At 40.6% G+C, this 27,831-nt stretch overlaps 2 protein-coding genes and 2 pseudogenes across 6 annotated transcripts; 3 read left to right on the plus strand and 1 right to left on the minus strand.

Moving 5' to 3' along the window:
* Nucleotides 1-3,698: 3,698 nt before the first annotated feature.
* Nucleotides 3,699-14,577, minus strand: Brix1 (biogenesis of ribosomes BRX1). The gene is given in 10 exon segments (NM_001029915.1): nucleotides 3,699-5,337; nucleotides 5,536-5,664; nucleotides 7,223-7,324; nucleotides 7,458-7,508; nucleotides 7,639-7,712; nucleotides 7,912-7,961; nucleotides 8,248-8,318; nucleotides 10,597-10,640; nucleotides 12,290-12,401; nucleotides 14,418-14,577. Coding segments are annotated over 10 exon segments (1,059 nt in total). The 5' UTR covers nucleotides 14,574-14,577; the 3' UTR covers nucleotides 3,699-5,067.
* A 107-nt stretch (nucleotides 14,578-14,684) lies between these two features.
* Rad1 (RAD1 checkpoint DNA exonuclease) lies at nucleotides 14,685-22,798 on the plus strand. 5 transcript variants are annotated; one of them, XR_010063590.1, is made up of 6 exons: nucleotides 14,685-14,874; nucleotides 15,203-15,465; nucleotides 16,910-17,018; nucleotides 19,310-19,568; nucleotides 22,070-22,145; nucleotides 22,433-22,466. XR_010063590.1 is itself a non-coding variant. In XM_006232058.5 (6 exons), exons 2-6 carry the CDS (start codon nucleotides 15,268-15,270, stop codon nucleotides 22,608-22,610), a joined length of 843 nt encoding a protein of 280 aa, XP_006232120.1. In that variant the 5' UTR covers nucleotides 14,687-14,930; nucleotides 15,203-15,267; the 3' UTR covers nucleotides 22,611-22,798. The 5 variants fall into 5 exon arrangements, 3 of the variants coding, with proteins under 3 accessions (XP_006232120.1, XP_006232121.1, NP_001099889.1); XR_005500255.2 differs by having other exon boundaries at nucleotides 14,686-14,983; nucleotides 22,433-22,450; XM_006232058.5 differs by having other exon boundaries at nucleotides 14,687-14,930; nucleotides 22,047-22,145; nucleotides 22,433-22,798.
* LOC120101260 (small nucleolar RNA SNORA48) lies at nucleotides 20,071-20,198 on the plus strand (annotated as a pseudogene).
* A 134-nt stretch (nucleotides 22,799-22,932) lies between the features above and the next one.
* Nucleotides 22,933-24,941, plus strand: Mrpl40-ps1 (mitochondrial ribosomal protein L40, pseudogene 1; annotated as a pseudogene).
* The last annotated feature ends 2,890 nt before the right edge of the window (nucleotides 24,942-27,831 follow it).

Raw genomic sequence — 27,831 nt, forward strand, 5'->3', positions numbered from 1 at the left:
TGGAGGGCAAGGTAGGCTTGGCATGGGAAGTAGTCTGGGAAATACTGCCCGGCTTTGGATTATTTATTTCTCTACAGAAGGGGCAACTCGAGCTTCAAGTAGTCAAGCGCTTAGTTTTAGAAGTTCTTGGTGGGAACACTTGGGTTCACTAACCTTTCAATTCTCTTCAGCTACCACTTCCTAGGATCTCTCATTTTTTTTCCTCTCCTCTTGACTGATAATGCATGATAAAGGACAGTAAATAAGATGATTGCTTAAATCAGTTTTTAAACATTTTAAGATAGCATAACAAAAGCCGGGATGAGTGCGTATGAAGAACACAGCTTTAATCCCCGCCCCCACCCAGGAGGCAGAGGCCAGTATTCAGGAGTTCCAAACCACAACTTCAATTACCTGTGAATTCAAGGTCTGCTTGTTCCACAGGAGTTAAATTTGTGATTCTGTCTCTGCTTCCCAAGTGCTGGGCTTACTGGTCTCCACTGCCAGACTAGTTCTTTTACACATATATGAAGCAGAAAATGTCCACATCATAGCAATTACTCTTCCTAAGAATAAGTCAGTCAGGGCTGGAGAGATGGCTCAGCGGTTCAGAACCCTGACTGCTCTTCCAGAGATCCTGAGTTCACATCCCAGTAACCAGGTGGTGGCTCACAACCATCTGTAATGAGATCTGATTCCCTCCTCTGGTGTGTCTGAAGACAGCTACAGTGTTCTTATATATAATAAATAAATCTTTAAAGAAAAAAAGAATAGATCAATGAGTGTCGTGAAATGTCTTAAACAACACCCAGCCTTGCTAAGACCTCAAAACAACAACAAAATGTTTATAGAGCATTTCCTCTCTGGAGAACTTTCCTTATTGGGGGGGGGGGGGGGCAACACATTTTTTTTTCTCCCTCCCTGTATGCTTTTGTTTGCAAGCTCTAGAAGACTGAGTTGCCTGACTAGAGATGGTGGATCATGCCTGTGATTGCCAGCAATTGGGAGACCAAAGAGAAATGATTGCCATGAGTTCAAAACCAACCTTCCAATTTAAAATAATAATTATTATAAAGATGTCTTTTTTGCAATCCACAAAAACCCTTTCCTCTACATGGAAATATTAAATAAAAGTTAAAATATTTATATGACCTAAGAGAAACCTGAGTACTGAATGAAAAATACATACATACATACATACATACATACATACATACATATATAAAAGGACATGACTGCTCCTAGGTTTGCTGGAGGAGAAAGTTTATTGTGGATAAAACGGAGAGCATAGCCAGAGCATATGGGAGAGCCCAGTGTGAAGTGCGGAGGGGATGGGGGGGGGGGGTAAGACCAGAAGTCGGGTAACTGAAATGGCTGGGTTATACAGGGAAGTGCCTCAGGGGTGTGCAGCCCCTGGGCTGGGGAGTCTTTGGTAGACGGCAAAGGGCAGGCTATGCCTGTAACAGGTAGGGACTGAGGTATGCTGGGAGAACCTGGAGGAGAACCTGCTTTTGATAAGGCACTCTGCCTTTCATCCCAGTGTTTAAGACTTAACCAGCTTAATAAGTACCATGCATCTCTCTCTTTTTTTTTTTTCTATTTTTTTTTTTTCCGGAGCTGGGGATCGAACCCAGGGCCTTGCGCTTGCTAGGCAAGCGCTCTACCACTGAGCCAAATCCCCAACCCCTATGCATCTCTCTTGAAGCCTAACTTTTTGTATGCTATTAAGTTGATTGGCTTGAGAATGCAGTTTTGGGATAGTATTTAGCCAACAGGTTTTGGCGGGATTTGAGTAGTCATATTAATTATATTACATACATAAGAGATCTGTACATTTATGTCAAAATGGTATCCTAAAGTCTATGAAAACACATTCATAACTTTAAGATGGAATATTTACGGGGCTGGGGATTTAGCTCAGTGGTAGAGCGCTTACCTAGGAAGCGCAAGGCCCTGGGTTCGGTCCCCAGCTCCGGGGGGGGAAAAAAAAAAAAAAAAAAAAGATGGAATATTTACATACATCAGGTAGCTGTAGATTCTATTCAATAATATATGGCTAAAAAGACATTCATTGCTAGCATCTTGTGTACAGGGTTGGAGCAACCAAATGGTAAGGGTGACCATCCCTTCCTTAATATTCTGCCCCCAACACAATCACAAAACCCAACCGAGCCTCAGCGTTTTCTCTATTAGATGGCTAAGTTACTGTTTGAACACTTGCCTATTTTTTCAATCATTTGTTAATGGTAATGGATAAGGCTGGAAAAGTTTGAGTTCCCAAGATACCTAGGATCTTTCTTCTCCTGAGAACCATGTAGGCGTGGGGGATATGGGGTGAATACACTTGTTCACCTTTAGCCACGTGGTTGGTTGTAAACTCTGCAAATTGCTTTACTGCTTTGGGGTGAGCATCATTTATTTTGGTCCATGACAATGGAGTAGAGTTAAACTGGATGTTATTTGGGTCATCTTTGGTTGGTTGGTTGGTTTTGAGACTATGTAGTCCAAATTGGTCTGGATGCAGGTCTATAGATGCAGCCTCTCAAGAGCTAGGGAATCACATGAGTCACTGTATTGTTTCAAGAGTATTCTGATTTAAGCATACTGATTTTATATAAGCTACCTGTGCAACTTGGGGGATAAAAATTTGCACAAATTAACTCTTAATTTGAAATTATGACTGGAAAAACTAAGAGGAAAAAAATTACGAGAGAAAAATTGTGAAATTGGAAATTCTACCAAAACCTCACAATGCAAGAATCCAAAGTTCATGTTTTTCAAAACTGGCAACTTTTTATAAATTGTAGTTTGTTCACAGCATATATTCACTAGTAAACTCTTCCTCATGTTTAACACCCTACTTTCATTCAAGGCTTTACTCAACTGACTAAATAACCAATGGCCATTTAGTCCTCTGTATTTAACCAGCTATGGCCATGTCAAACTAGCTAGACAAGTGAATCTCAGATCTGAATCACTTGTATAATTTAAATAACTTCAAGTAGTCTTACTTAAAACTATTTCAAGAACAGTAGCACAATTAACAACTTAACTGAACCCAGGTCTTCTCAAAGAGCAGCCAGTGCTCTTAACCCTCACCATCTCTCCAGCCGGTACACACAGGTTTTAAGTGACTTCGTGCTGATTTTGGTCAACTTGACAAACTATAGTCACTTGGGTAGATGGAACAATTGAGGAAATACTTTCAGAGTGGCCGGTGGGCCACTGATGTAGGAGGGACAAGCCCCCCACAGGCAGTGCCATCCTTAGGCAGGTGATTGGTAGGAAAAGCAGCCAAGCAAACCAGGAGCAGCCACTAATCTGTGTTCTCCTGGATCTCTGCTTCACTTCCTGACTCTATTTCCCTCAGTGATGAGCCTGGAAGTTTAAGATAAATTATTTCCAATCAAGTTGCATTTGGGTAAGGATGTTTATCACAGAATTAAAAAAAAAGAAAAAGAAAAAAGAAACTAGAAATTAAATCTAAAAACCAGTAATCACATAAAACTAGAAATAAGTGAAAGATAACCACACCACACTACAAGATTACAGGATATCAAGATTAGTCCAATCCCACTCCCACAAAAGCATAATTTCCCCTCAAAAATAATATATCTACTTTGCAACTGGTATTCTCATAGGCAAGAGCACAAGAATGATTGTTCTAATGTCTGGTAAGGTACAACTTTGGATCTTACAAAAGAGATTAGAAAGCCTTATTACTAAAAACCTTTGACCAGTTTTATTTAACAAGTGTTGTACAAAGAGATTTCTGTACCGAAATGTTTACCACAGGCACCATACTAGAAACACTAGAAACATTTAGAAATCTTTGAATGGAGAAAGCATACATGTTTAGTCAGTAAACATGCTGCAGGTGTGGGGAAACACACCATGTTAAGTGAAAAGGTGTGACAAAACCATCTGATACAATTTAACATATATATGTATGTATAAAAAACATCTATGTCCATGCATCTCACCAGCCAGCCAGCCCCATCACCACTGGTGGATCAGGTTGCTGCTTTCCCTATTGCTACTGCTATCTAGAATCTGAAGTTGTCTAAAATTAAAGTTGCTTACAAACAGGTATTAGTTGTTTTTTAAAGCCTAAGAATTAAATGGTACAGGTACTAAAATGTAAAAGTAACTTATTCTCCTGATGTAATTGTTGTCTCCGAGGCTTACTGCCTCAGACTAGCCTAGGCCTAGTCCTGGAAGCTTCTAGCCTCTGTACAATCAAATCTAGGCCTAGAATGCTTTCAGCCTCAAGACACCGAATAAACTCACCCTTTCTAGTTCTGTCACCCCTTCTAGTTCTTTCTGATCTCAGATAGCTGACTCAATTCAACTCAGGTGTTCTGCCTCAAACTCTTCTCAAAGCTGATCAATCTTTTCTCTTGGCCTCTTTGCTGTGCTTAGCCTTAAATTAACCCTGACTATCTGTTCTAATCTTCTGGCTTGTTCTTTCAACATGTCTCCGTACAATTGTCCCAGTACAACTTCCTTTTCTCTGCTGCTCCCAGAACTTTGTTCTCTGTTCTTTGTTTTCTTTGTTCTCTGGTCTGTATTCCAGTCAGGGGGATTAAAGGTGTGTGCTAAGGCTGAGCCACAACTAAAAACAGGGTTTTCCAGTAAACACCACAATTTTGGGATTCACTGCAATCAAATATCCTATAACGATCAGAAGTCTGCTTCCTAAGGCTTCGTGAATTAGTGACCTCAGCAGAGAAAGCTCAGTGAAATGACCTCCACCCTCCCATCCAGTCTCTAACATCTTTGTAAGTAATTACAGACCCAACTAGTTCTTTTGAATTTCAGCTTAACCAAACTATAATTCTAAGCAAACAAGGCAAGATAACTGTTAAGTGTGCTAAAGACTCAATACTAAGTGAGGCTCTGAAAAGAATAAAGTAGCTGGTGAGTTCTGAAGATGCTTTATTTAGAAAAATACCAATACTGACTTAAAGATTTTTAATTTTTTAAAATAGCGCCCTAATCAGACAGCTAATTCTGTATACTAAAAGTATTTACACATGGAATACGAAATAAATACACAGTAACTAAAAGAGATAGTTATCCATGGATTCATTTGGCACCCCCTCTGCTCATCTTCTGCTGCAGTTTCCGATGCCTTTTGTAAATCCTTCTCTTTCTCGCTTTCAGATCCACTTTTGGCTCTGGTTTCACCCATTGTACTTCTATTGGTTTCTCCTCTGCTGGTGTAACAAACACATCTGCAGTGGGATCGTGTGGAAGAATAGTCTTTGGTTCTTTCTTCCTTAATTTCTGAACATCTTTGACTTGCTGTTTCTCTCTGTACTTGGCAGCTGTGATGGACCTTACGACGCGCCGATGCTAGACACAACAAAGTGTAGACGTTTGAATTAAGGCATTCACTTATGTACCTGCACCCAAAATCATTAAAAAAAAAAAAGAAACATGTGCAGCAGGACAAATTCAGTCATTCAGTGACACCAGTGATTACAGTGGCTAAAGCACTATAGTATAGATAAACCGAAAACAAAACAGAACCAACTGAAACACGCAGCTTACCATGTTTGGAGACTGGTAATGAGGATTTTCATATAAGGTTGGTCCTCCAAAGCTTCCCTGAAAAATCTTTATGAGATTTAAGACAAAACGAGGTCCAATTTCCACTAGAGCAGCGTCTTCTTCTATAATCTTCAATAGAAAAGAAACACTCCTTGTGGTTTGGGTATATTGCCAAAAGGTAAACCAGCCACAACTTCATTACAAGTATACTCTAAGAATTGATAAAACAAGCCTGGCACACTGTGAATCTCAGCACCGAGGCAAAGGCAGGTGGATTAATGCCTTGTCTACATGAGTTCCTGGCCAGTCAGGGATACATAAAGGGACCCTGTCTCAAAATAATACAAACCAAAACCAAAATAAATCACAAAACCAGAATTGATAATTTCAAAGTAAGAAGGTACGAACTTGGGAAGTGGTAAATCACAATGCTTCCTATAATCTGTTACTAGCTCAAAGAAGTTATACAAACACCATGATTTTATTTTTCAGTGTTCATGTGCATGTGTGAAGGCTAGAGAGCAAAGCAACCACAAATGCTGTTCTTCAGGAGCTGCCCACATGTCTCTTTCTTTATATCCATTTATATTGTAAATGGGCGTTTGTGTTTTGGTGAGCATGCGCAGAATCCATAGGACAGCTACAGGCTCAGTTCTCTCCTACCTACCACATGTGTCCTAGAAAACAAGCTCAGGCTGCCAGGCTCAGTGAGGAGCCTTTACCTGCTGAGCCATCTCCTGTCCCACTTTGCTTTCTGAGATGGCCTCTCACTAGTAGCTGGAACTTGCAAATTAAACTTGATGGGCCAGCCAACAAGCCACAGGGATCTCCCTGTCTCTACCACTCCAGATCTAGGATCACAAACACATGCCATTTACACCTCAGGTCTTCATGCTTACACACATGTACCTTACCTGTGTTTTTCTAAAAACTGTGAATCTGAATTAGTTTAACAAACACAAACATTCTTTTCATTTGTCCATTGAACAGCGTCTCTCTACACAGCCCGGGCTGTTCTAGAACTCAGAGATCCACCTGCCTCCGGCTCCCGAGTGTTGGGAAAGCACTCTTATAACACTCTCAGGAGATCCACTCTTCCAAGTAAGGAGATTTAACTGATACTCAAAGGATTCTTCTATAAAACATGGAGCCAGGAGAGACAGGAGCCCATCTCCTGTGTTTCTCACCTACAGCTGAATGAAACCTTGTTCTTGCTGCTCTCTACTTTTCTGCACATTATGACAAATTCTAGATTTCTAGAAGATTTCTAGAAGCCCCACTTCCCCTGGATGAGTCATTTCATGACTCACCTAAAAGTTGTCACTATAGCAATTGTTTTCCTAAGCCTTAACGGCCTCCCACCCTCTAGTGCTATAGTCTAACCTTTCAGGAAGAGAAATAACAAACTGTCCTTTACAGGACTCAGGAAAGGCTGGAGCCAATCAGCAGAGTTCCAGTCTATGTCCTCTGTTTAAATGAGTGTAGCAGCTTGTTAACAAATGTCATCTGTCACATCAACTGACAACCAGTGAAAGAAGCAAGTAGAGATCTCTTCAGGTATGTGGCAGCAATCATTTGCCACAAATACCTGGAGGAGAAATGGAGCGACTTAAAAGAATATACGTCTTCATTGTCAGTAATGTATATCCCAAAATATTCCAAGCATGAAACATGAAGTACAGCCAACCTGGAAGTTCCGAAACCAGATCCGGTTATCCAGAATGGTGAACGTAAACACGTGGTCCACAAACGGCTGACTCTTGGGATGGTACCGTGGTGTACTAAAGATCTTTAAAAAAAAAAAAAAGTTTGTTAGTTTTTCATTCCAAGGCACACCATGTGCCTTGATGTCTAAGTTAATAAGCACATTCCAAGGAAGACATTATATATTCCTAAAACTACTTTCTAAGAAAGATATTTACCTGAATTAAGAATTCTTTTAACAAAGCATAATGTGGCAAGTCATCAAAAGCCTAAAAATAAAAATATGAAGACATTACTTAAAAACAAGAGTACCTTCTTTAAAATGTCTTTATATTAGTGGTTATTATATCAACCACTTAGAATAAGAGAATTAGACCACACACTGAATGAGAAACTTACAGGGTCAAAAGATAAAAGGGGCCGAGAACCTTTCAAACAGTTCCCAGTCATCTTTAGTTCAGCCAGGGTATGAACTAAAAAAAAAAAAATTGTAATGAAAAAGTTAAAAATTTGCTGAAATTATCCCCAAATATTTCTTTTTTTTTTTTTCAGAGCTGGGGACCAAACCCAGGGCCTTGCGTTTGCTAGGCAAGCGCTCTACCACTGAGCTAAATCCCCAACCCCCCCAAATGTTTCTAAAATGTTCACTAAGAAATATTAAGTCAAACTTACTATTTTGAACCAAGAATTTGGCAGATGGCCCATGAGGTGAATTTGAAAGCCTGAAATATATGAAAGAAGCTTTTCAACAGATTAGAATGTACAATACAGTGAATGCTCACCCATACTAGCAGATTATCAAACAGCACATGTCTCTAGTACAAGACAGGACATCTATGGTATAAGATACAAGTATCTATAATGTAAAATAGCCCACGCCTACAATATTCATGCCAAATGTTCTTTAACGGCTTCAAATATTGCGCAATTAAATGAGTTCTCTCCATTCCTTTTACATAAACATTACATCCTGTTATATTTATCAATTCTATCAATATATTCTCTTACCACATATAGAGATCCTGCTTTTTCTTAGCTTCAAAGTAGATGCATTTGTTGCAATTTTTCATTTCACAGACCTAAAAAAAGAAAAAAGATAATATAACAAGAACTAAAGGAATAAGTAACCAGATTTCTTTTTAAAAACAACCTGTGTATATTTATTCACAGAATTTTATTTCCTCTCTGGCATTCTACTCAAGTTAAACTTGATGTTCTACGCCTCTGGTAGAAGGATCCTCCACTCAAATCTCTTTCATCTGTGGTATTATATGGTGGGTTTTTTTGTTTTTTTTTTTTTGCATCTTTATTAAATTGGGTATTTCTTATTTACATTTCAAATGTTATTCCTTTTTCCAGTTTCCAGGCCAACATCCCCCTAACCTCTCCCCTTCCCGTTCTATGTGGGTGTTCCCCTCCCTATCCTCCCATTACCGCCCTCCCCCGAACAATCCCATTCACTGGGGGTTCAGTCTTGGGAGGACCAAGGGCTTCCCCTTCCACTGGTGCTCTTACTAGGCTATTCATTGCTACCTATGAGGTCAGAGTCCAGGGTCAGTCCATGTATAGTCTTTGGGTAGTGGCTTAGTCCCTGGAAGCTCTGGTTGGTTGGCATTGTTGTACATATGGGGTCTCAAGCCCCTTCAGCTCTTTCAGTCCTTTCTCTGATTCCTTCAACGGGAGTCCCGTTCTCAGTTCAGTGGTTTGCTGCTGGCAATCGCCTATATATTTGCCATATTCCAGTTGTGTCTCTCAGGAGAGATCTACATCTGGTTCCTGTCAGCCTGCACCTCTTTGCTTCATCCATGTTATCTAGTTTGGTGGCTGTATATGTATGGGCCACATGTGGGGCACCAAGTATCATGCAGCCTAAGCTACCCTTATCTCGGTACTCTTCCTCCTCCTGAGTGTTGGACTGCAGGTTCACTAGTCTAATATCTTAAGAGTAACTGGTGTTCTTGCTGTTACTGAAGATCTCTTCCAACTATATTCCCATGCACAAACTCCAATGACTGAAAACAACATAGAAAATATGCGATACTAGAACTGTATCACAAAATACAGCTCTAAGAAAACTAAAGAGGATATCTGATTACATTACAGATGGTTGTGAGCCACCATGCGGTTGCTGGGAATTGAACTCAGGACCTCTGGAAGAACAGTCAATTCTCTTCGTCGCTGAGTCAACTCTTCAGCCCCAATATCCTTTATTTCAGTCATCAACGTTTTACTTTAATTTTATAACATTTAAATTTTTAAATTTTATTTACACAGGCAAGACATTTATTCATGAATTAAGGGATTGGTAAGAGGCAAAAGTAAACAAAACCTACTTCAAAGTGATTTGATCAACATCTGAAGTCTTTTGTTTTATTTTGTTTATCTGTGTGTCACTGGCTGTCCTGAAACTTACTCTGTATCTATAGCCCAGGCTGGCCTCAAACTCAAGAGATCTGCTTACTTCTGCCTTCTGAGTGCTGAGATTAAAGGCAAGCAGCACCATGGCCAGCAACATGGTCAAAAACTATCCTTAAGAAACACAAAAGCATCCTTAGAATATATTCCCATGTTATAGTAGACTCAAACTACTCAAGATAATGAAACTTGCCAAATTAAAAAACATTTTCCTTTGATTTTGTTGCTTTTTTTTTAAAGTACTTACTGGGACTACTTTTTGTACTTGACTTCCCTACTGGAATGTTCTTCCACCATTTTCTTTTTAAGTCTAAGAGTGAACTGACAATTCCCCTTCAAGACAACTCCTCTCAGAAATGCTTTTCTAGTCTAGCTCAGGAATGAAAAATACATACTGCTTTATTTCTTGTATCCTTACTGGAAAGTATAATCTTGTTATGTCCTGCCTCCCTCATTGAGGCTTCCTGACAAAGAGGGCATTGTTCTAGTTCTGGTCAACACTGTTGTCACAGCTTGTACAATAATGTCAACATCTGTGCCAAACTACCAAATAGAAACCTTTCAGTAACCAAATAACCTTAGAACTGCTTAGAAAATTTTGTTTTGAAACATAATCTTAGTATCTTCCACAGTACTTTCAAATTTTAACTATTATTAATTTGTAATACCCAGAGAACAATTTTCCCTGCTCAGTTAATAATGAGTACTTTTTACTGCATGGGTATAAATAGCTAGCATTCTTTGAAATTGTTTTATATATTTTGGTTAATCATCCTTTCGCTGTAAGTTTCAAGTAATAACAGATACCATGAAAGAAAAAAACTGACAAATTAGTGAAACTAATAAAATTGGAATTATTCCCAAAATGACTTTTATAAGTCACTAACTTGTTAAGACATTTTTAAGAGTTGATAAAATACTTGTAATTAACTTTAAAATTACCTCATTTATCACAAATAACTTATCTTTACGATCCATTTTAGTATCTATAAAAAGAAAAAGAGAAAGCCAGTAAATAATAGATTTCAAGACTGCCTGACTTTGACTACATCTGCTATCTAGATAATTTAAGACTGATCAAAACTAAAAACACTCAACCTCTTCATAAACTAAACAAGTAGAGAGCAGATAGTGCAGTGCCTACTTACCACTGTAGTGGAGACTGGAACCCCAGGACAGGACAGGCACAAGCCAGGCAAGCACTCTACCACTGAGCTACAGCCAAGCCCTCTTCACTTTTACTTTCAGGCTGGTCTCACTAATTTGCTCAGGCAGGCCTTGAACTTTCAATCTTCCAACTTCCAAGTAGTTGGAATTATGGGCCTGTGCCACCTGGCCAGGCTCAAAACAATTATTTTTAAAGACTGGCTCTCATGTAGTTTAGGCTGACCTCAAAGTGCCTATGTACTTCAGTTCCTGATACTCCCACCACCATCTCCTATCAGTGATAGTCCAGGTAAGTACCACAATGCCCAGCTCCTGGAAGGAAAATGAGACCAACTACAAAGTCCTAGCTGGCCTTGAACTCAAGAGATCAGCCTCCCAAATGCTGGCGCTAAAAGTGTGTGGCACTACACCTGACCAAACTTATATTTTAACTTATGAAAATATTATTTTGAATCAAAGGCAATTTTAAAATTGTTTTTGAATAACCTTAGAAATGAAGTACATCAATAAAGAATTTCAGTTACTTTCAGGGATTGAGGACAGTACAGACAAGTTTGGCTTGAGAAAGACTAAAAAACTAAGCCATTCCATAAAACATAATCCAAAACCATCTCAGGAAACAGCCATACACTATACACACGGCAGTGACAGATGTCTGAAATCAAAAGCAAACATTTCTCAGTAGCCTCTAAGGCAGAAAAGAACACTGTTAAGCCAAGGGTAGTGGTACACACACTTTCAGTCCCAACACGGGGCTCAAATAAGCAGATCCTTATGAGTAAAAGGCAAGGGAAGACTAGGCTATATAAAGTGACCCTGTCTCAAAAATGAAAGTTTTTAAATGTTTAGGAAGCAATGCACGCCAGTCCTTCCTCCATATCCCATCCATCTTCTGACCACTAGAAGCTACTGTAATGTAAGTGCTCTTGAATTTTTAGGAAACCCTTCTATATTAAGATGGATATTTTTAAAAGTAAATAACATGTGGACTTTTGTCAATAACTTCTAATAATTTAAGAATTTCTTTTAAAATGTGGTACTTGAGTGAACTTTTGAAGTGAATGAGTGTGTGTGTGTGTGTGTGTGTGTGTGTGTGTGTGTGTTTTCATCAGTCCAGAGGTCACCCTAGGGTGTCTTCCTTCAGGTGCTGCTCACCTTGTTTTTGAGTCAGGGTCCTTAAACTGGCAGAGGTTGCCCACCTGGCAAAACTGGCTCGCCATCAAGCCCCAAGTATTCATCTGCCTCCACCTTCTCAGAGCTGGAGTAGTAGTCCTGTGCCACCACACCCAGACCCTTTCTGCCAATTCTGGGGACTAACCTCAGCTCCTCTACTTAACTGACTAGACTGTACCAGCAACCTGTAGTAGTGTACTGTGGTTCTTTACCTGACAAAGCCGAGCAAACAGGTAAATATGTAAATATGTTAGTCAGGTCTATACACACAGTGTAAAGCACAATGCTAGCGTACCTGCTTTAGAATGAGGCATCAACATTCTCAAGTCTTGCATCAAGTGTCTTGTTCTGAAATTTATTCCTCTGGAAGAAAAGATGAGGATCCGCTCTTTATTTTTCCATTTGCCCTAAAGAAAAGAAAACGGTAGATTTTAACATTTTGTGCTGAACTTACTTCGTGTGTTTTTGACAGTTTTTCAAGTTTCCAGTATCAGGCATCATTGATATACTTCCTTAGTCCCAGTACTGAGGCTGAAGCAGGAGGACTTGGACCAGGACTTTAAGGCTGTCCTGGGAACATAGGCCAAGGTCTTAAAACGAAACGGACTACTTCACCACCCTCACCACTGCAAGGATCTTTCCTTAGCCCCCTAACATCTTTAACTTTTTATTCTCCCCATTACAGTTCCTATGTTCATTTCCAGTTTAACTGTACAGAAAGGCAAGACTCTTTCTAGCTTTAATTATACATGTATCAGACAGAGTAAAGCTTCAAACTCAACTCTAACACTAAACTTTACCAAGCCTAAACCTGCATATTTCCTTACCAATATTTCTTCCCCCCTTCTTTAGCCCTTCCCTCCTTCTGCTACCTCACTTCAGGGGCTCATACTCTGAAGATCCCATTTGCCTCTGGTTTCTCACAGACATCATAAGCACCACTGACCACTATCAGTTCCTCTTTACAACAGTTTGTAAAGCCTACAGTGTCCTTAAATCCCTATAACTGATTATCAACAGCTGCAAAGCTCTTGAATGCCTGGCTTTCCCAGACAGAATCACTGTGACAGCTAACTAGCACCAATTTAATCTTGGTTTCCAAACTTCAACATGGACTATAAAATGCATTTTCACTGTTTACAACACCACTGCCCAACACTGACCCTGCACATTCTCAGCTAATCAGCTGAGTTTTTAGATTTTCTCCACCAACCCTTACCCCCCATTTAATGCCTTTGATGAATTTTTTTCATCTCCCCCCCAATATATAAATTGAACCCTTTCTTTGAAATCCAGCTAAAAGGCTAAGTCCTACATGTTTCCTTACCACCCTAAAAGTAGTAATTGCCTCATTAACTTCAATTAATGTATCATAGTGTGACTCAGATTACAGTTCCCAACATGTTTCTGTCTGACTCCTAAAAGAGAGCACTGACTTTTATTGAAAACCTTATGAGTCCAGCTTATTTTTCGAAAAAGTCACTTTTATCCTTTCAGACAAGGGTATGAGATTTAGCTGTTAATTAAAACTGGGGTACAATATACACTGGCCTTTCACATTTACTTTTTACTTAGTACTAGAGTACTACACTAAGCACAAAGGTCAGAAAAGTCTGAGGCAAGATTTCCTCCATAAATATACCTTGCTTAAGGAGTTTTCAGGTGACGGAAAGTAACTCTAACAAGAACCTGCTCGCCTTTAGAATAAACCCAGTTTTCTATGAAGCCTTCTTTCCTGCTAAACTCCAGTATTTCTGGAGGAAAGAAATCTTGTTCATCGTCTCCTAGATGCCAAGGCCAGGAAAGCTCATCTTGGTATAAGTGTGACGCACTGTTGAGCACAGTAAAATTAATGGTCTAAGTTTATTATTATTGATAATATTATTATCCCGGGGTTGAGGATTTAGCTCAGTGGTAGAGAGCTTGCCTAGCAAGCGCAAGGCCCTGGGTTCAGTCCCCAGCTCCGAAAAAAAAAAAAAAAATACTATTATCCTTTGAATTAAAGATCTAACCAAACAAGTTGGACTCACAGGGACAGTAACTTTAAAGGCTTGGCAAACAAACTTTGGTAACCCCGTGTGATATGGACCAAGATGGAAGGAATTTATTGATACACCATAAAGACTTTGAGGAAAAAAAGAAAAAGAAAAAACATTACTCTGGGGAGGCGGGGGACCAGTAACCGGAAGGCAGAATATTAGAACTAAATACTCATTAAATTACCTCCCTGTTAGTTGGCTAAGGGTCTACGAACAGCGGTTTCCAGGAATACGGCCATCTGCACGAAAACTAGACATAACACTGTCCTGTCCAGTCAAGGGAACCTTAAGCTCATAATCCAGTCAAGTTTTGGTTGAAGTCACTTCGGTAGCTCAAAGGCGGGTCAGGAAGCCGACTCCAACTCCAGGAGTCGGGCCTCTTACCTTGCAAACAGGACCTGGAATACGATCTTTTTCTTCCTCCGCCTCTTTTGCCACATCGGCCTGCTTAGCTGGCTGCCCGGCATCTTTCCGGTTCTTTTTTGGCTTCTTTGCTTGAACCTCCAGGTCCCCACGCCGCTTTCTCTTAGTCGCCGCCATCCTGCCTCGCCGCGTTAGTTGCTGTCCACACTTCCGGTTCCGCCGCTCGCTCCTTCTTCCGATCTCTATGGTAGTGCACGCTGAGCCCTGAGTTAGTCATCCAGCTCTCAGACGCTTTCTTCCGGTCTTGTGGTAGACTATCTAGGCACCCGGCGGCTCGGTGGTGACGGTGGCCTGGTTGGCTGCGGGTCTGAACAGTGGCGGGAGCTGTTTGCCAGGCTTGCTGGCTTCTGGATTCTCAGGGTGTTCTTCTTGGGGCTAGGCTGACAAGGGCTTTACGGGATCGGACGTCACCTCAAAGGCAGGGGCCTGGCGCCCGGGGCTCCCCTTAGTGGCCGCTGTGCGGCGAGCGGGCTGGTGAGCTGGGTGACGGTCGGCGCCGCGGTCTAAGGTGTCTGTGGCGGGCTAAGGTTGGTGGCGCTCAGAGGGGCTAAGCAGGCCTCGTGCTCTTGTTACCCTGTAGGAACCCGCGCCAATTAGAACTACCCAGTGAATTGCATTTTCCGGCTGTATCAGACAAGGAAACCGTAGTTTTGAGACATGGAGATAGAATGTTCCCGATTTCGGCTCGGGTTGAGATCGCCAGTCCTGTTAGCACTGATCGCGGGGTTTGTTGTTCCGTGTCTCAGGTTTTCGGAGATCTTCCGGAAGAGGAGCATCCTTCTCTCTGAGCTGAACGTACAGTGGTCCACCCATGCCTCTCCTAACCCAGTACAATGAGGATGAGTACGAACAGTACTGCTTAGTGGCCAGCCTTGACAACGTTAGGAATCTCTCCACTGTCTTGAAAGCCATTCACTTCAAAGAACACGCCACGTGTTTTGCTACTAAAAATGGAATCAAGGTTACCGTGGAAAATGCAAAGTGTGTGCAAGCCAATGCCTTTATTCAGGTATGGGGGAGTGGAGACATTTTTAAGCATTCCCTAACGAGTTTAACTTGAAGGACTTATTCCATAAAACTCAAGTTAGAGAACAAAATGCCTACTTTTTTCTTTCCTGCCAACAAATACTTTCCCCATCTTGTCTCACACAGATGAACGATTACTAGTGACAGTTTATTAATGAGACACTCATCACCATTTACCTTTTATAGACACTTTATCTTTCCTATTTGACATAAGTGGCACCAGACTTAATTTTCAATAGTCTTATTTAGTTAGGATAACAACCGAGAATGTTTACTCTTTACAATATAATTATTGAAATGCATGTTTTAGTTTTTCCTCTTACTGGCTGTAATAGCATTTTTCCCCCCGAGGCAGTCTAACATATGGCCCTGGTTACCTGGAACTTGCTTTTGTAGACTAGATCGACTTCAAGTTCTTGGAGATCAGCCTGCTTCTGCCTTGTATTGAAGTACTGGCATCAAAGCCCCACCATCACCCACAGCTATAATCTATTCTTATGTAGTATTTGTATGAGTCAGGTCGGAGCTCAATGTTCAATTCATGTTTTTGAACGCTTGAGTATAGTATCAACTCACAATTATGTAGGAATAAATAAAACATGGTTTCTGTTTTCAAAAGAAATTGGAAATAATTATCATGCATGCATTATTAAATTGTCCTATCCTGAAGTGACTTTAGCTTTAACTGATAGGCACAAAAGACAAAGTTAGGATAAACTTAGTGGATTTAGATCCAGAAATGAAAATGAAGGACCCTTGCTGAGAGGGGTTGTCTTTGTGGTTTTTTATTTGGTTTTGGTTTTTACTTTTTAATTTTATGTGTAAGAATGTTTTATCTGCATGAATGTCTGCAAAAGGCATGTGCCTGGTTCCTGCCCAACCCAGAAGAGGGTGTTGGGTCACCATGGTGAACTATATTACTACTACTACTATTACTATTACTGCTATTACTACTACTACTACTATTACTACTACTACTATTACTACTACTATTGTTGTGGCATAAACATTTATTATGGTTAAATTGGTTACAGATGGTTTTGAGTCACCATGTGGGTGCTGGAAATCAAACGTGTTTTCTGGAAGTGTAGCAAGTGTACTTAACTGATGAGCCATCTCTCCTACTCCCTTTTAACCAAAAAAAAAATTCATACAATATATTTTCATCATATCCTACCCCTACCCCCTTCAGGAGCTTCTAAATGGGGCCTTAGTGTTACACCTTTAATGATTAAACCATCAAGTAGTATTCAAGTGATAAACATTGCAAAGTTAGCATGCCTTAGTTGGGAATGAGAAATAGTCTCATGGAGTTGGCACAGTATGGTTACTTTCTAAGCATAAAGTGAAATGTAAACTCTCATGTGTGAATTTTTCATTCCTTACTATGACCTCACTTTCATGTTTGCATGTTTGTTCTTTCCTAGGCTGATGTATTTCAAGAATTTATCATTCAGGAAGAATCCGTTACTTTTCGAATTAACTTAACTATCCTTTTAGACTGTTTATCTATTTTTGGATCAAGTCCTACACCAGGTGAACTATATTTCTACTACTACTACTATTATTACTACTACTACTACTGTTGTTGTGGCATAAACATTTATTATGGTTAAAAGCATAGAAAATACAGTAAGACTTCTGGGATATGAGCTTTTCTATGTTTTATTTATTTTTGGAGGCAGTCTTATGTATCCCAGCCTGGCCTTGAGCAGTCTGTATAACTGAGGATGACCTTGAACTTACCTTCCAGCCTTTGCCTCGACTGAGGAGATGATAAAGATAGGCAGCCACCTGTAGTTTTATGTGGTATTGGGGATTGAAACTAGCACTTAGTACATGTTAGCCAAGCTCTCTACTATAGCTGAGCTACAGCCCCAAGCCAGCCAATCCTTTGTTAGAAATCTAATTGCTCAGGGAAGACCTGGGGTCCCACTCCTAGTGGAGCTTTTGGCAGCTGGGAGCAGAGGAGAAAATCATTTCTTTGGAGGTCCTAGGGAGGGAACATTAACCTTAACCCTAACCCTAATAAGTAGACCCTAATAATTAGGGTGTGGATTTGTTTACATGGATTAAAATTTCAAAGAATAAAGGGAAACTAATTCTCAGCTCATTTTCCTCCCACTGATGACAATCATAAACATAAATATTCAGACTGCCAGATGAGTATTTGTTTACAGTTCTTTACATATTCGTGAAGGCATTCATTCATCTTAGTTCATCTTACTATGCAGGGTAAGTTGTTACCTTCCTTGTTGCTGTAGAAAAAAATGACCTACAAAGCAGTTTAGGTTTATATCAGCTCACAGTTGGAGTGTTTAGGCCATGTGGCAAGGAAGGGCTTGGAAGCAAGGAAAGAGCGTGAGGCAAATGCTCACATTGTCCACAGTCAGGAAGCTGGCTCTCTTATTCAGTCTAAGAGGGAAGCCCTTAAAGTGGTGCTACCTACATTTAGGGTGGGGCTCCTACAACCTCATCCTGATCAGGAAACTCCCTCATCACAGATGTGCCTGGGGGCTTGTTTCCTAGATGATGCTAGAGCCTGCCAAGTTAACAGTATTAGTTATCACAGTGCTCTGAGAGTTGGCTCAGTGGTTAAGAGCACTGACTGCTCTACCAGAGGTCCTGAGTTCAATTCCCAGCAACCACATGGTGGCTCACTACCACCTATAATGGAATCTGATGCCCTCTTCTGGTGTGTCTGAAGATAGCGACAGTGTACTCATAAATAACTTGAAAGAATTTTTTTGTAAAAATTTTAAATCAAAAGACTTTAAAGTCTTAAAATATCTTTAGCAATGTGAAATATGTTTTAATTACATATTTATTCTAACTTACTCAGAATTACTTAGAGGCAAAGAGAAGCAAATTTTTGCTGACTCCCAGTTGACCGTTGACTAGGAAATTCAGTTACCCTGTATATAAGTCCAGAAGGATCCCAAAAGAATCCGAGAATTGCTTTATTTCATTGGGAAGTAACTCATGGCTTTGCACTGGCAGGTCCATAATTAAGTTTTGGTTTTGCAGGGTCCTGAGTATAACTCAGGTTGGCCTTAAACTTGAGGTATGCCTGTCTTAACTTCTGAGTGTTGGGATTACAGTGTACTCTGCCATACAATGTACCCTAGATGACCTGGAACTTGCTGTGACCCCCTAGGATTGCAAGTCTTAGTCGTGATCTGTAGCTGGGTCCAATTTCACACTTTGAGCAGATGAGATAACTTATTAAAGTGCTTACCAAGGGAGCTCAACAAAACCTGAGTTTGATTCCTAGGTCCAATGGTAGAGAGGACCAATTCTCAAGAGATTTTCTATGACATCCATGAGCATGTATGTCATGTATATATGTATTCACACTCATAGCCATCATACACATATAGTAAATACATGTTTTTAATTATGCATTTACAAATGCAATGTTCCTCAGCTCAGTTTTTCCTGAGAATATTTGATTTCCCATATCCCTGACTTGCTCTCTAACCAGTAGGAAGGAGCAGGATATTTTATATCCCTCCTCTGTAGGGATTTGACGTGTTAAATTACATCACCAATGACTACCCTCTATTGCTATCAAGTTGATTTAAAATAATACTGTATCTCAATAAGAGGCATTGTGTATAAGAAGTGGGAAAATCATTTCGTCAAGTTGGGTTTTGCTCAGATTCCCAGTTTCCTTGGCATTATTGGAATTAGGTATCTTTAAGAAGAGTCAGACATGCTAGAAGCTTGGGAGATAAATTATTCTTGAGGTAGCATGTGTGGCATTTGGAGGGAACGCTAGCCCCAGAGCCACGGAGCTAAGCCCCACATGATTTATTTTACTGCAGGGACTTTAACTGCACTTCGGATGTGTTACCAAGGTTATGGTCACCCACTGATGCTATTTCTAGAAGAAGGAGGAGTAGTGACGGTCTGCAAAATTACCACTCAGGAGCCTGAGGACACACTGGATTTTGATTTCTGCAGCACCAATGTTATGAATAAAATTATCCTGCAGTCCGAGGGACTCCGGGAAGCCTTTTCTGAGTTGGACATGACAGGTGATGTCCTACAGATCACCGTGTCTCCTGACAAGCCCTACTTCAGGTACGACAGTGCAATTACCCCTGATGTGGTCTGGCATGGACCCAACCTCCATGCAACATTGAGTTGCGTTGAGTTGAGGTTTTTTTTTTTAACTCATTCTAGAATTTTCAGAAGCATTTGATTATTCCATAATTTTACAACCTCAAGATAGGAAACTTAAGACATACAAAGAGTAACCCAAAAGCATTTATGCTGGAAGTTGATTTCGTAGTCTACAAACCAGTGGTATTTAAATGGCTGTCTGTGATGCACATGAGGTTCCATCTTAAGGAAAATTGGATTTCAACCTTTAAACAGCATGTACATGGTATCCGTTTTTCTTTTACGACAGTTCAGGATATAAAAGGAAGTAGGTATTTCTGATTTGCTGATAGCTTTTTTTTTTTTTTTACTTAGTAGCTATTGATGATCTAAGGTACATATCTATCTTAACACTGGTGAGGGGAAAAATGGGAATCAGCAGAGAAAGAACAAAATTGCAAACCATTTAGAATACTACTCCACGCCCTGGCAATGGGCAAAGAGACACCTGGTTTGTGGTGTGTTCTTGTATCAGTCAGGGCAGGCCTTTGTTCATCCTAGCTTGATGCCTAGCTTGGTGACCAAAGCTCTCATGCCTAGGGCACATAAAATCCTGAAGGAAAAAAGAAAGAATAATAATACTCACAGGAACTTGGGAAACAGTTCTCAAGTACTTGGAGTATTGGAAACCATGGACCTCATTGAGTCAGGCATTTTTCAGCAGAAATACAATGTCAAAACTGTTCTGATATTTTGTCCCAGCAAAATTTCTGAGTGTTTTTTTTTTCAGAGCTAAATTAATTTTATAGAACTTAACATTTTTGAAGATTTGCAGAGAATATAAGTTGTGGGGTTTTGTTTTCTTTTGTTTTTGACTTAGGAACAATTATGGGGAGCCCTCTCCTGTGATTAGTCAGATAAGACTTTTTTACTCATGATATACTAAAAGTTAACCAAAATGGAAAGCACTGACACCCAGTCAATCCTTTAAATCAAGTATCAGAGGATCCTCTTCCACATCAGCTCTCGGAAGAAGTACCCAGATGGGCCCTGCGTCCCATTCCAGGATGGGAAGCAATTTGACATGTGGAAGTGGCTGGGAATTGTTTTTACAGATATGTTAGAATTTGAAGTTCATGTGGCTCTGGTGGGGTAGTTGGGTATGTGTGTGGTGCTGAGGAAATGAGCCTAGGCTGGAAATGGAGACCTGATGACAGTCATCCTGCATGAGAGCCGAGCAGAAGGAACTCAGAAGTTACACCAGAGCAGGGAATATAGACTGACTGGGAACATGGAGGGTAGACCCCGAGCTTTAGGAAGATCTTCCAGGACTGATCACTGCTTGTCAGCGTGCTTCTCCCATAGCAAATGCTTAGGCAGTTCTTGGAGACTAAACTCAGAACTGTGTACATTTGCTGACAGTACAAAGTTGGAAAGGCCATTAAACTTCTAAGATCAGTCTAACACAGAGAAACTGTAATAGTAAAGCACAATTTAAAGGCACAAATTGCATGTAAATGGTTCAGCTGTATAAGCTAGGAATGGACCTTACAATTCATTTAAACCAAGGCCTTCTATTATGCACAGTTCTCTGAAATATAGTTCTAGATTTAAAGATAAGGAAAGTTAACTGTTCTTATCCAGCTGAACAGAGTACAAACTATATAATCTGATATGATGTTTTCTTCAAAGCTGTAGAAAAGTTTCAGACTTTTAAGAGTATGCTCTTTCAGAGGACCCAAGTTTGATTCTTAGCACCATGTCAACCAGCTCACAACTGCCTGTAACTCCAGCTCCAAAGAGAAGTTCTGGAGAGTATGGACTCTCATACACAGACAGACAGACAGACAGACAGACAGACAGACAGACAGACAGACATCCGACCGACTGACCGACCAATAAAGGTAGAAAGTAAAAAGTTTTAAGCTTGTTATTAGATACTCTTTGCCTCTACAGCATCCTGTGGAAACGTCATTATGATGCTTGATAAGGTGTCTATAGCTGTGAGTGGTGCTATCAGCTTGAGCCTGTTACATGGTGACAATGTTGTGTGTGGTCCTGTGTATGTAGTGTATTTGCATGAATGTGCAGTTGCATGTGGTCTTATGTATACATACGAGGCCAGAAAAGGACATGGGGTGCTTTCCTCCATTGCCTTCCACCTTACTGCCTTGAATCACAAGCTCCCCGTTATGGCTAAGCACCTGCTACTGCGTTATGAGGACTGCTAATCTCCATCCCTGAGTGGTAGGGTTACAGGCATGCATGGTCATACCTGGCCTTTCATGTGAGATCTAGGATTTGAACTGAGGTTCTGAAGCTTGCAGTGCAAATGCACTTACCTGCTGGATAGAATCCCTATAACTTGGATTTTAATATGTCATTTCTTAAGGCAGTATGGATTCTGATATTGCTTATTATTGAATCTGTGAATAAATGAGTCACTTTCAACCTTAGGTTGTCTACTTTTGGAAATGCAGGAAACTCCCATCTTGACTATCCCAAAGATTCGGATTTGGTGGAAGCATTTCACTGTAATAAGACCCAGATCAACAGGTCAGTACTTACTATGAAGGTTACATTGTTGAGTACCAGATTTCCATATAAATACAAAACAGGTAATTTTTAATCTGTTAAATGCATCACATTAAAGAGAGTAGATGGTTGGACACTAGATTACTTAGGGATATTGCGTTGTAGTCTCAGGCTGTAAAGCAAGAAGTCCAGCACCTTGGTTAAGAATTTGCTACTCAGTAGTTCCTGGCTAACGTTTGTCCTTTACTTTGTGGAATGCATTGCATTTAATGGATCCAAATAACAGCTTTTCATTTACTCTCCCACAGATACAAACTTTCTTTACTGAAACCTTCTACAAAGGCATTAGCTTTATCTTGTAAAGTGTCTATTCGGACAGATAATCGAGGATTCCTCTCATTACAGTACATGATTAGAAATGAGGATGGGCAAATATGCTTTGTGGAATATTACTGCTGCCCTGATGAAGAAGTCCCTGAGTCTTGAATAATTCACTGTGAATATTTGTGTCTCTGTAGTTGGTGTTGTCACTCTGACTGTATAATCCTGATGATTTCATATTGGATTATATACAGAGATGCATGGAGAAGATAGGGCCAAGGTCCCATTCTGTAAATAGTGTTTATTTTGTGAATAAATTTTTCATGTGGCCAGAAATTATCTGGCTTATTGTACTGTCCTGTGATTAGCGTTCTTTTCTTCCTTTTAAAAAATGTGTTCAGTGTGTGTGTGTGTGTGTGTGTGTGTGTGTGTGTGTGTGTGTGTGCCTATCTTGATGCCCTAGAACTAGAAGCACAGATGGTTTCAAGCTGCCATGTAGGTTCTGGGAACCAAAGCCTTTTCTCTGCAATGACGACTGCACCATATCCCCAGCATTCTCCTCTCCCATGATGACTGCGCCACATCCCCAGCATTCTCCTCTCCCCATGACTAGCTTCCCAACTTAGGGAATCAGTGAATCAAGATGGATAAATTATGGTTTTCCACTTCAGTAGACTTTTGTTTTTCGGTTTTTCAAGATGGTTTCTCTGTGTAATAGCCCTGGCTATCCTAGCTACCACCAGGCTGGCATCAAACTCAGAGGTCCCCGATCTCTGGATATGCACCACCATGCTGGATCTAACATAGACTATCTTAAGAATCTATACAAAGTTGGATGGAGTCATATCTGACGTGTTCTTTTATTTATATCTTAGTGTACATTCCAGACACTAGATCTTAAAGCTGAGTGGCTCACCATCATCACACCAATGTCAGAATCATCTAGAGACTTGGTGGTGGGGACAGCACTGTTTTTTATCAAACTTCCTCCAGAAAATTTAGATGTTCGCCAAAGTGTTGAACCACTATTTGAGAGAATCTTCTTGATTTTGTAACATTCTAACATTCACCTGTATTGCTCCCCACCTCCAGGGACTCTTTGCATAACTGTTCTAGAACTTACTATGTAGACCAGGCTGGCCTCGAACTCAGAGACCCACCTGCCTCTGACTCCCAAGTACTGGGATTAAAAGTGTACTGCCCTGGCCTCAGTTCCTTTTTGCAGTCTCACTGGTGTTCCAGGAACCGTCTTAGGTCAAATGCCCTCACACTCGGTACTCTCAGGACTCTTAAAGGACTCACAGGACCCTGTGGCATCTGGCTCTCCATCCTACTTTTTCCTTCACAAGAAAGGATTGACTTCCACATTGCCCAAAAAAAATGAGCCATGTTTGTATTTTTCTGGGTAGTTTTATTTTTCTAAAATAGTTTTTGTGGCAACAGATTTTTTTTTTTGTCATTAACAAAATACAATACTAAAATCATAAGATTAGCCTTCTCAATAGAAAAAATACAAATCTAAAATTCTTTTCTGTGCTAGGTGATAACAATTGTAAACAGGCACTGATAGTTTGGGGCATGATATTTTATCATGGGAAAATGATGTCATTCTACTACAAGATTCATGCTCTCCCAACTCCGGACCGGCAAGTTACAGGCTGAGGCCTGACAGACCTTACCCGGTACCTCAAGTCAGACCGCCGGAAGGAGCGCTCCTGGAAGCTGCCTGCCTGCAGGTGGCTTGAAAAGCTATGGCTGCCGCTGTGATGCTGTGTGCTGCGCGGGTTCTGGGAGCTGGATCCCAGGAACCTGCCAGGCACAGGTCAGACACACCCACCAGAGAGCTTCTTTGCTGTCCTTCTGGGAGCTCATCTCCATGAGAGCCGAACCTCTACGGAAGAAGAAGGTAAACTCTAGAAAGGATCAAGCAGCAAAGGATCGCTTGAAAAAGAGAATCTGAAAACTGGAAAGAGCCACCCAAGAACTGGTTCCTATTGAAGATTTTATTACCCCTGTGAGGTTCTTGGATACATCAAGACAGCGACCTCAGGAGGAGCATTCTTTTGAGGAGAGTGAGCAGAGAGCTCTTCTGCTGAAGAGGTGGGCACTGTATAAGCAGCAGGAGCAGAAGATGGAGAGGGACGCCATCAGAGCCATGCTGGAAGCCGAGCAGGAAGCCCTGGAACAGCTGAAACTTGAGTCTACAGAGCTCTATGCCGAAGCCATTAAGTGCAACACCAGCCTATTCCCCTTGGAGAAAGAAGGGGTACATTACACACCACCTGTCTCTAACTACCAGGCCCCTGAAGGCAGGTACAATGATCTCACCAAGGTGTACACACAAGGAGAATTCAAAAGATAGAACTGAAAACTGCTATCCTCAGAACATGCTGGCCCTAAGAGTCTGGACAAGCAATCTAAAGTCTACTTTTCACAGATAAGTCACCCCAAGAACAAATAAAGGGTAATCAAAAGTAAAAAAAAAAAAAAAAAAGATTCACTTAACATTCCTAAAATTATCTCTTCCAGTCATTCTGACTCCTATCCCCAAATAAAAGAAGTGCCCAAGACTACTGATGGTTGAGAACAATTTGGTGATATCCACCAAAACCTATGGGTGCTTTTAGAATGCCCCACCCTAGAATAGCACACAGAGCAGCAGAGAAAGCCAGCTTAGCAATGAAGGTGACTAGGGGCCAGCTTAGTAGTGACGACTCGTGAGTGTCCCAGACAAGCTCAGTGTCCAGTGACTACCAAGGAGGTAAATGTTTATGAACTGCAGTGAGGGTTTTGAGAAGGAAATGAATAAATTACTATGTTTGAATATTTTCCTGTTTCTGTAAACACTAAGAATAGAACAACCTTAAAATATAATTACAAAAGGTAATCAGTTGTCAATTGAGGGGCTGCAGTTTTCCTTTATATTTAAGGAAAGCAATATTATAACACTTAGAATTTATCTAACTGCTTTCTATTAACTCCCCTGCCCCAACACACACAATACATAAAAGTTGGATACATATGTAGGTTGATGTCAAGGTGATAAATACATGATTGAACAGTAGAGAGTGGGGCAGGGACAAAGTTTTTGTAAGGTGGGAGAGAGGAGGGAGGAGGGGGATCAAGATGAAGTCTCCGGAGGAGGACAGTTGAGAGTTAGGTGAACTAGACTCATTTTATCTTGTCTAGGTGGGCGGTTTAAATCGTTTATCAATTGGCAGTGAATTTATTGTGTGGATGAACTGTGGATTGAGAATTTAACATGTAAATCTAATTGCTAAATTACAAGTTTCTGGAACTTTGACTTTACTGGGCTAAAGAGGACAGTGTGTGAAAGAAATGGCTGAGAGGCAGTTGGAGCGTGCGGATCTGGTTCTGTTGCCTGAGCAGAGAGAGATCGCACAGGGCCCACAGAATGAGATGTGCATGTGCCAGGGGTGGTAACCATTGCCCAGAGGGACAGCACAGAGAGGGCAGCTAAAAGGGAGACAGCTTGCGGACCGCATGGCAGAGTAGCAGCCTGAATGAGCAGATCCAGCTTGCAGGAACTGATAGAAAACGTTCCTCTTTTAATTGTCACCACAACATACATAAGATTTGGGGGTTTTGCTCATTACTGTTTTATGTACTTAGAACAGTACCTAGGCATTCATTAATATGTGTTAAATGGGAGAATCTGCTTTGAGATTGTGTTACTTATGAAAACTTTTAAATTTGTATATTGATAGACTTAATTAAAGATAGAGATTTGTACATTTAAAACTATCTTTATAGGTACATACGGTTGGGGATTTATTTTTCATTATATGTGCAGGTGTATGTACTTGAGTGCAGCTCTCCACAGAGGACTCTGTGGGGCTGGGGACAGTCATGAGGCGCCCTATGTGGGTGCTGGGCACCAAACTCAGGTCTTCTACAAGGGTATTACATGCTCTTAAGTACTGAGCTGCCTCTTCAGCCCCAAATCATTATAACATTGAGGTACTGATTCATTAAAGAATTTTTATGTATGTTCCCCTTGATTTAGGGATTGTTTTTTAAATGAGCTTACCTTTGTTTAACATCCAGTGAGAGACCACCCAGAGGAGTGCTTCCTCAGGCAGAGCTGGGGACACTTGGGGGCCCACTAAACTTATATCACACACAGCCCATGGGTTTTATAAGTTTTAGTTTTGTGTTTTTGAAGTTTATATCATTTTCTTTTTGGAAAATTTTGCTTGCCACAAATAGGTAAATAGCCCTTTTCCCCCCTTTTCCCTTGTGTATTCCCCATTTTATGTTTCTACCTAGAGGTTGACTACTAAAAATAAGAGACTAAATAATTTCTTAAATTATATTTTTTATAAATCACAGGATTTCTGATGTAAGCTATCCCTGTAAGACATAGTTGCAATTGCCTGAAGGGGTGGGCTGTGCTGCTCTCAACAGATTGGAGCGGGGCTCTTTCAGAGCTATATGGAGAGCAACAAGGTGGCTCAGTAGGTTAAGCATTGCCTGTTCAGACCTGACACCTTGCGTTCAGTCCTTAGGAAAGAAAAAGCTGGATGAGGTGGCATGAATCTGTTATCCCAGCACTCTAGGGCCAGATGGGAGGTGAACAGAATCAGCCCAGAGAAAGACCTGCCTCAAAAATGGGCAGAGGGATAGCCCAAACTCCTGAAAAATTTGCGGACCTTCACACATGACCTACACTCAGTTTACTACAGTTTTTTAATAATATAGACTCCTTCCCTTCCTGCTTTCACGTTTCCTGTTCCTCTTTACTGGAAATAAAAATTAGGGGATTGAGCACGTTCTGAGCTTGGTCTTCACTTTCCAGTGTTACTTTTAAACATGTCAGGTTATATGCACTTACGCATGCTCACAGATACTGCAACACACTTCCCTCTGGGGAATAGACAGTGCTGTAGTTAGAAACATTAGGAGTACTTGAACATGCAAATCTATTATGGAGAGGAGTTCTGATAACCTTTGAAATGCTTTCCTTGTGAAATTAATAGCTTATTGATTAATATAAGATAGTTATAGATGTCCTTGGTAGAGCTAAAGAGATTCAGGATTGTAAACTGACTAAATTAACTCAGAGAAGCTCCTTAGCCTTTCCTGAAAAAGAATAATCTTGTTAGGGCTGTGCCCTGTCCCTTTAGGAATTGGTATAGAAGTTCGGTTCCTAAATAGTCTTCCTTCCCACTGTTCCTGTCCCAGAGGTTTTGGTTACTGTTATTATCTGAGAGCTTTGGTTGCTGTTACTAACTGGGTTAGTAACTGTCTGGTCTCTGGTCAGGTGGAACTTTGATATGAAGGTTGGTTTGATGGCTCAAACCATAAGTACAGCTGAGCCTATGGACCGGTTGCAGAAACTTTGCTAAAGCTGCTTAAACGTCTC

This window comes from Rattus norvegicus, chromosome 2 (assembly GCF_036323735.1).
Source record: "Rattus norvegicus strain BN/NHsdMcwi chromosome 2, GRCr8, whole genome shotgun sequence".
NCBI classification, from domain to species: Eukaryota; Metazoa; Chordata; class Mammalia; order Rodentia; family Muridae; genus Rattus; species Rattus norvegicus.

What these genes read in the sequence shown, in the direction of transcription:
- Rad1 (XM_006232058.5), top strand. Translation starts at nt 15,268, where the DNA reads ATGCCTCTCCTAACCCAGTACAATGAGGATGAGTACGAACAGTACTGC. An exon ending in AAGCCAATGCCTTTATTCAG is followed by an intron (nt 15,466 to 16,909) that starts GTATGGGGGAGT and finishes GTTCTTTCCTAG; the next exon opens with GCTGATGTATTTCAAGAATT. An exon ending in AATAAGACCCAGATCAACAG is followed by an intron (nt 22,146 to 22,432) that starts GTCAGTACTTAC and finishes ACTCTCCCACAG; the next exon opens with ATACAAACTTTCTTTACTGA.